Consider the following 8,712-nt stretch of genomic DNA (forward strand, 5'->3'; position numbering starts at 1 on the left):
AGTGAGGGGCCGGCGCCGGTCAGCGGCGCACAGTGGCGGACACGGGGACACGAGGGCACGCGCACACAATCCGGAGAGCTGAACGGAGCGCCGGCGCCAAGGTAAATATTAATCACACATAATAACGCGTTCAAGGCCCATTTTCATTTACTAATAAATTCAAGATTATCATGCGTTTGCTATTTGATCTATGCATCGCTAATAGAAATTACTGGATGGTAACCAACAACCATAAGCACTTGACAGTCAAAACTACTCAGGAAATATTTCTAGCTGGTTTATAATTAATTCTGATAATGTGCATGCTTCTCTTGTTGAAAGGCTGAGACGTAGGTGCTACTGTTTATTTCCCAAACGACTGCCGGTAGCGACCGTCGTAATGCGGCATTTCACATCAGGCACCAGTGGGTTTTCTCGTTTGCTATTCCCCGCAGTAGCCATTTATACAGCCTGATATTCATGTAATGAAGCCTAAGCCTTCCACTATATATTTGGACAAGATTGGTATATTTGGCATCGGTCTCAATTAGGGTACTTCAAAGTCTCTGGATCTTGTGATAAGACGCCGACGTTGTTTATGTTGATAAATGTCAGATATGCGGATTATCTTGGTTATAAATAGCTAAACTTTGCCCCCGGACTGGGTCGCGCGGAGTGGCACGGAGTAGGGTGTCTGGTGCGCAGGTCAGTGTTCGCACTTATCTACATACAGGCTGGGTGTGCGCGTCGGACAGAATTACCGACTCACTTGGCTTGGCTATCAAATCATGGAATCCGGCGCGTCGATAGGGGAAGTTGGGGCAATGCCGGAGTTGGGGCAAAGCCGAAATTCGAGATATTTCGAAAACCATACGACATGGATGCCACCTGTCAGTGATGCTCTGAAGCTTAAGTGACTACCAATTATCGCATGTTTGTTACCAGTCGTCATTCGGAATACTTCGGCTGTGAGGGCGCCAAGAGCGTTTTCAAGGTACGTTTCCTTTGTACTACATGCGCCTTCGAAGCTGCATTTCCTACTCATTATGCTACCGTTTGTCTGGTCAATTCGGTCAAGTAATCTTCAGCACGTCTTTGCATAAGTGTGCTGCCTATTTGAAATTTATACAGCACGTTGAAAAGTTATGGTCCTGCAAATGAAAGTATGGCTGGTTGAGGTAATGCCGAAAACGTGCAATTACGCGCGTTAACCCGGCCGGGCCCGGGGGGGGGGGTAATCCCAACCACCGCAGCCCGGGGGGGGGCGTTTTTCGCCCCCCCTGTCTAACTCCGTAAATAAGGGAGCTACGGAAACAAAAGCGATACCAAACGAAAGGTCCTTACGAGACGATTCTAATGCACCTAAAATTTTTGACCTCAGGTCAATTTTCAAGGTCAGAGGTCAAGGTCAAAGGCAAAAACCGCCACATGTGTAGTGATCTCAAAATAAGCCTTCTAGAGGACGGCAGGCTGCATCAAACCGGCAAAATTGGCTATCAAACGAAAGAAGAGAATCTGAGGATTCTAAAAATGTGCTCAAAGTGAAAGGTCAAGGTCAAGGTCACGCTCAAAATTGACCTCAAACTTGGCACTTTTTCGCACATCTTGCGTGCTAACTTCCAAGATGTTTTGAAATGTTTTGAGGCTTATCAGTTCCCTATTTGTGGTTCATCTTACGATACAAGGCTGCTCAAAGGTCAAGGTCACAGAAGAGTATCCCTGCTAGAGGCTATTTCACTGATTCAAGTTAGTAATAATAAATAAGACAATTTTGCCATCCGGAAGCTCTAAATGAAGGCTTAGAGGAAAATAGATGCCAGATTCGTGATCAGCGGGTACAAATCCATCATAAACGACCTTTCATGTGTCAAGGTCAACCAGAGGTCATTCGAGGTCACATGAGGTCAACATAAACTTGACCTTTTCCGAACAAAATATATATCATTCGACGCGGCTTGACAAGGCGAATGCGATGGTACCACTTGCCGTAGCTCTAGGACCATTTTTGTCGAAGTTATTTGCGAAAAACTAAAACCACATTTCGGGGTCGTTGACCTGACCTCTGACCTCAGGTCACCAAAACTATTTTTATATTTTTTTCCAGGTCAAACGCTACACAACCGTGCTCGTAATTTGTCTTTATCTCTAAAACTCTATTTTTAGCAGCTATTTGAAGTTTGCGTCTGTGACGCCGAAGTTTGCCGTGCAGGGGTCTAGAAAAATGGACTTTGTGACGTCATCAAGGGGGCTAGGTCCAAATTTTTACTTCAGAAGATGTCAGATTGATGGGAGAAAAGGTACTGAAAGTTTCACCTTCCTATCCCTAAGCGTTCGGGAGCTATCGCAAATATTCGCCAGTGGGGGGGGGGGGGGGCGAAAAACGCCCCCCCCCCGGGCCCGCGAGGGTTAAAGCACGCTACGTGAGCTTTACCGCTGTAGAATAGCAACGCGTATTTTTAGTCACACAAATTACACTTTTAACCGACACAACGGCCTGTTACCATGAGGAATCATTTACCTGGCCTTTTCTTATTATATCACAAAATTATAACTTCCAGTGTGCACCAAGCGTCCTCAAGCTCTTAAAACGCGTGTCAGCTTTGACGAATTCTGGATAAAATTTGAGATAAAGTAGCAAAACATCAATTTCGGCATTCCCGTAGATCATTTCTCCCATTTTCGGCTTTCCCCGCAGTCCGGGGCAACGCCGAAAAGTCACTTCTTTGATATTTTTAGTTTGTGCGCTTAACGGTATGCGAATTCATCAAATGCGCGCCTGGTATGTTTGAAAGGCAAAAGACTGGCCTCTCGAATGACGCCAACAAGAATAGCTTATGTTGTCTACCTTGCGTGCTACGGGCGTCAGAAAAAAGTATTCGGCGTTCCCCCAACTTCCCCTACTGAAAGTTTTTTAGTTGCGAGCCTAATAGGAAGGTTTAAAAAGCTACTCGTAGCCGTATCACATTGATTGGAAAGTGAGTAGCAGTCAAGTGTAGCTACAAGACCTCTGAGGATGTTTCGTTTCTTTTCAATGCCACCCGTCGCATCATAACAGTTTGAAGCTTTTTTTTTGGACCCGATGACCTGCTCTTTAAAACGTTTACCGAGCGTTTCGACCTTCCCTGCCCCAGGCAACAGAGATCCGCAGGCCGTGACATTCGGCCGTGCCAGTGTTGATGTTACTTTGACTGAGTCTGAGCGCCAATGTCGTGTATATTTGAGCTATCTGACCACACTAACGGTATGTTCTCAGTTGCACGCCAGGATCGAACGCCAGTGTAAACAAGGACGGCGACTGTCCTGGAGGTGCCCCCACCGAACTGGACTGCGCTGAGGCCGAGCCCGGACGGAGCCCCACCACGTGACCTGGCCGGCGCGCCTGCGCACTGGCTCCGCGGAGACGAGCCCCCGTCCGGCTGTAAACAGAGCTGTCCTCCGTGACGCCAGCCAGTCAGATGCGCTGAGCGCGCACGCCAGTCTGTGGGGCCGACCGTCGCCGCGCGCGCCGTCCTCTTACCCGGTCCATGAGTGACTCGATGGTCCTGAAGTCGGAGCCGGCCTGGGGCGACTGGGGCAGCTGGAGCGAGGCGGACACTGCCTCAGACCTCTCTGTCTTCTCGTCGTCGCCAGGTGAGCGATAAGAGGCCGGGAGGAGAGGGGGTGCCATGGGCGGACAGTGTGGGGAGCTGCCGGAGCCGGGGGCGATGGGGCGGTCGGAGTGGATGACAGGAGGCAGCTGTTAGGGAAAGGTCAGTCAGATAGTCAAAAGACACATGCAGGGGTCTATTACACCAAGGATTTTTCACATCGGAGATGAAGTTTTATTGGCATGTTGGGCCAAGCGACACAGCTTGAGGTATAACTCTTGAAGCCAGACACGCGAAGAGGAAGTACGTTCAAAGCTGCTCGGTTGTAAACATTGGTCTAACATCTTGCAGGTGCATTGTCACTGGCGCCAAGCTAATGATCCTACATCTGTCACACACTTTGTCCAGAGGCGATGACAGACGCTGGGCCATGACATCGCGTCGCCCTGGTATCATAATACACAGCGCCAAAGTCCAGTGGGCCTGTGTTCTGGCCCGACTCAGCGCGATCGCAGGGTAGCGGCTGTCAGAGCGAGGAGAAGCAGGCCACAATTTTACATGTGCTTGTCATCATGACCCTACCGAAGTGAATTTCGAGCTGCATGTCATGCATGATACGACTTCTCAACATGCATGACTGGGAGGGTGTGCTCAATGCTTTGTAATGATTAGCATGCTTGTTTATCTATTAAAGTAGGTAGGTAATACTTCTCTAGAATTAAATTACCGATGTCCTGCGACACTAAAAAGTCTCACTAGTACCTATAGTTTATCGTGATCCTACATTTTATGCATATTAGGTATTTCATTGTTCTTAGCTGTACTTTCAACAAGTTACCTTTCGACTCAATAGTTAAATTGTCAATTTCCATGAATTTGTTGCAGGTCGCTAGCTTATCAATACAAACCAAGCTCACATTTTTAAAGCACACCCGGTGACGTCGACGACAACAGACAATCGCCACGCAGCGGTTGTTTATTTTATCGTCACGATAGATGTATGTATGGACAGGTCCCGCTCAGTTCTCAGAAGGATCCCTCTTAAATGGAAATTTCCATCTCTCTCATAACCAATAACCGTTCGTAATCCTCGCTCAGTTTTCTGATTATTTACGTCAGGCTCGATTTTGCAACATTCGCGTTATGTCTGTGCCGATGTCGGCGGCGGCGCGGAGCCAGTCTCGGCGCCAGGAATTCCTCGGGGAGTCGCGGGGGCGTCTGGCAGCTGTAACTGGATCCCCCGACATGTCTCCGTCCGCAGCGGGCCTCGCGCTGTCGAGCACCGCTCGTTCGGCGAAAGGGTTCTGCCGAGTCGCCGCTATCTGAATGTGTCGTTTACGGGTGAATGCCCCGCTCGACGCGACGGTCCGGGCTGTGGCTGTTGCTACCAGGAATCATTAGAACATCAGCGCTTCCGGAAACGTAAGCAGAGTCTGAAGCTGAAGATACTTGGACGATGATATGGTCTGATGTCACGGATGAGTTTCAAGTGGGAATTTGAGACGTCATGTGTGACTAGTCGGAAACCTACTGAACTACGCAGTTGCGATGGTACGGAGAAAGGCACACATATATGTAGACACAGAAATGCAAGTTGTGAGCTATCGTACAAACATTCTCCCTCCATGAATCGCAGGCATCTATTGCTGGGGTTTGCAGAAGCAGGGTGTGTACTTTTCCACTCCCAACTTGGAACCCCTACAGTATATTTTTACGGCAGTGCAATTGGAGCCGTCGCGTCGGTCCAACCGAGATCTTGCTATAAATCGACATCAATACGAACGACTTGACAGGCGTGAACCACTTATACACGTCACTTTCAGAACATGTTGCTACCCACACGAAAAGGTATCATCACCAAACCCGAACACGAATCAAATCTGTTTAATGTTTATAATGTAACATGAGCCGCTGCTATGCGGGTGCCATGTGCCGAAAGTTGATCCTTTTCCAGGAGTGGCGATAACACGGACACGGATTGTCGTGTCCTCCCTAAACATCGCCACGCGACTCGGCCTGGACTGTGTAACCGACACCGCGTGGTGTTATGGTGTGCGCCGGACGCTGTAACCGACCGCCCCCGTCCCGTGTTCGTTCACAGGGAGCGACTCGTGTCTGACGTCCTTCTCGGATAACACGACGCTCGAATGTCTGAGCCCGGCCGACTACCTGGAGGAGTTCTTCTCCAGTTTGGAGGTGCGCCCCGATCCTGGTGCGCTCGACTGCACGCCTGCCGACGACGACGGCCTGATCGACTCCACCATGAGCATGTGCGACCGGCTGCTGAACCTGTCTCCGGCCGGGCCGGTGTCGGCCTCCCCGGCGCCACCGCCGCCGGCCCCGCCGCCGCCGCCGCCGCCGACGGCGCCCGCCCAGGACATGGTCGTGCTCGGCATCAACCTGTTCAACCTGACGCAGTGCGTGTCAGAGCCGCTGGTGGTGAGCCGTGCCGCGGCGCCGCCGGCGCTCGTCTCGCACGACTACAGCAGCCAGCTGGTTCGGCTGGCGCCGGCGCCGGCGCCCTGGTCACCATCACCACCCCCGCTGACGGTGGTGCGCCGGCGCGGGCCGCGCAGCCAGGTGCGACCCGAGGACAAGGTGTTCGCCTGCCAGCACCCGGGCTGCGGCAAGCTGTACGCCAAGTCGTCCCACCTGAAGGCGCACATGCGCCGGCACACGGGCGAGAAGCCGTTCGCGTGCGGCTGGACCGGCTGCGGCTGGCGCTTCTCGCGCTCGGACGAGCTGGCCCGCCACCGGCGTTCACACTACGGCATCAAGCCGTACTCGTGCCCCGTCTGCCAGAAGGCGTTCACCCGCTCCGACACCTGGCCAAGCACACCAAGGTGCACCGGCGCGGCCGGCACATGAGCCGCGCGCGCACCGTGCACGCGGCCGCGCGCAAGCCGTGAGGTGGCCACTGCGGCGGCGGCGCCGGCGCTGGAAGCTCTGCACCAAAAAGGTGCGCTGCCTCAGCGATGCGATTGCGTAACGAAGGGAGGCCGCGGGGGGGGTGGCTGTTCTGTTGCTGCTTGGCGCTGTCGCACCTCTTGTACATAGCCGCCAGACATTGAACGTTGAGTAAGGATCACGGATGTCTGAGCACGTTGTCCATAGCCTGCTACTTTTTCTTCTCACTCTTTGCCGAGTCACTCTTTGATGAACCAGCGATGCTTCTTGGAAGTTCGACCGCGCCTTATCAAACTTATGAGATCGCCGTATATTTTATCAACCACGACCAAGCGGTGTCATGTTTCGTCGTGCTCGCTCGCTATGTCGAAATCGCCGCTTCTCGGATTTCTCTCGCGCCGCGACGGCCTCACCAAAGATGGTCTGTTTGTGTATGTATACGGCCGAGTGTCTGGCCGCACGGAGAGGTCGCGACCTGTCCCCTCCCAGACGGCTCCGTCTCGTGGCCGACCTCACAAACGGACCCATTGTTTGGATATGGCGGGGCCTGCGCCGCCGTCCGCCGCTCCACTCCCCACGGCGCACTCTGGGCACCGAGCATCTGAGCGACGCCGCGAGCCCACGTCACGTAGTAGTCATGACTCGTAGTTTACGATCGCGGCATAATGTGCATGAGGCTATTAATGATGTCATATAGGTCTATACGCCGGCGACCACACAATGGTCGAGGAGCGGTTGGACAATACGGTGCTTCCATGAAAAGCAATCATAGATTAAGGGACCAATTGAGATGTGGTAGATATGCGTGGATGTTGTTATTTGTTATATTGTATCATCGGTATGTGTACAGGAATACAATCCATAATATCGAACTGTTTTTCATTCTTATATTTCAGGCCTGGAACAAAGCCTTGACCATGGGTTTTAAGTAGGTACACTGTATACCTAATAAGCAATTTGAACACAAGCAAAGCATCAATAGAGGTGGTATAGGGTATGAGTCTTTACAATACATGCCACGAGTCTTCTGGCTATAATAAATCACACGGGCCACAGTTCTATCGACACGTTATATAACACACATATAATCAAATAATACGCGTCTGATTGCTTCGAGCCCGTATAAAATTAACGAAACACGTTTGAAGGCTGAGATGTTCAAAGGTGAAAACTAGGAGGGCAAGAATATATCTCTGGCATCTGCAATCATAAGGTAACGATAATCGTACCTACAATCAGGGTTGTATACCAATCAAGTCGATTGAATTGATTGATTTGTTTCAACGCGTATTTTGAGTTGATTGGATTGAGTCGATTGACTTTTCGAGATGACTGGTTGACTGACTCGTTTGACTTTAGCGACTGGTTGACTGATTTGATTCCCGAAAATTAGAGTGACTCGTATGACTGAGTCGATTGAACATGGAAAGTTCAAATAAGTTTTAGTTGACGAAAAATAATGACACCAATTGATGCATCAAAGATCACAAGACTTCACTGAAAACTGCTTGTCATCACAACTGCAATATGGGATAGATGGCCAAATAAAGAACAGAGCCTAAACATGAACAGCCAACTTTGACTTTCAACTGCAATAATTGCTCCAATCCTGGTGATAGAACCTGGCGATGCACCTACCTACCTTTCTGCACTCAGCAGGAAACGTTTTTTTTTTTAATTCCAGATGATAAAGTGCAAGGCCCTATATACTAATAAAGTGTGATTAATCAATAATTCACATCTGCACATCTCCTGACTCTACAACCCACTGAACTCTATAAATATCTGAAACCCCTACAAAAATAACTGAAACAAAAGCGCCGTTTTCGTCTCGCTAATTACGTTTACGTACCTAATTAATAGCTAATTTGCTGCATTGTTTAATTTGCAGCAGAACGTTTGTTGATCCTTTTCTCCTGAGAGCCTAAGCATAACATATTTAATATATTTCATTTTCCTTAAAATATTTTACCGAATGTTATTAAGTGGTTTTATTTCAAATGAAAATAATTAAAACGAAAGTGGTGTTGTACAACCGATTATTTTATGATGATCTACCATACTACATGATAATCAATGACGTCATCTTACCAAAAAATGAAAAGACGTAGAATAAGGATTTATAAAAGCTTAGCATACTTATTGGCAAAACGTTTTCTAATATATTTTTAATCCTCATCCTTATCCCCCAGTCCTAACAGTTTCAAATTGTATTGCAATAAAATGTTTTGAATTCTTC

General features: G+C 49.5%; 1 protein-coding gene across 1 annotated transcript; it reads left to right on the forward strand.

Moving 5' to 3' along the window:
* LOC122391876 (Krueppel-like factor 15) lies at positions 1-7,345 on the forward strand. The gene is made up of 3 exons (XM_043386229.1): positions 1-101; positions 3,233-3,609; positions 5,668-7,345. The coding sequence occupies exons 2-3, from the start codon at positions 3,504-3,506 to the stop codon at positions 6,432-6,434; spliced, it is 873 nt and encodes a 290-aa protein (XP_043242164.1). The 5' UTR covers positions 1-101; positions 3,233-3,503; the 3' UTR covers positions 6,435-7,345.
* The last annotated feature ends 1,367 nt before the right edge of the window (positions 7,346-8,712 follow it).

Source organism: Amphibalanus amphitrite, unplaced genomic scaffold (genome assembly GCF_019059575.1).
Source record: "Amphibalanus amphitrite isolate SeventyFive unplaced genomic scaffold, NRLGWU_Aamphi_draft 000003F_arrow, whole genome shotgun sequence".
NCBI lineage: Eukaryota > Metazoa > Arthropoda > Thecostraca > Balanomorpha > Balanidae > Amphibalanus > Amphibalanus amphitrite.

Excerpts from the sequence above, each read along its gene's own strand:
- LOC122391876 (XM_043386229.1), top strand. The coding sequence starts at position 3,504 with ATGAGTGACTCGATGGTCCTGAAGTCGGAGCCGGCCTGGGGCGACTGG. Across the intron at positions 3,610-5,667 it reads TGTCTTCTCGTCGTCGCCAG|GGAGCGACTCGTGTCTGACG; the intron begins GTGAGCGATAAG and ends GTTCGTTCACAG.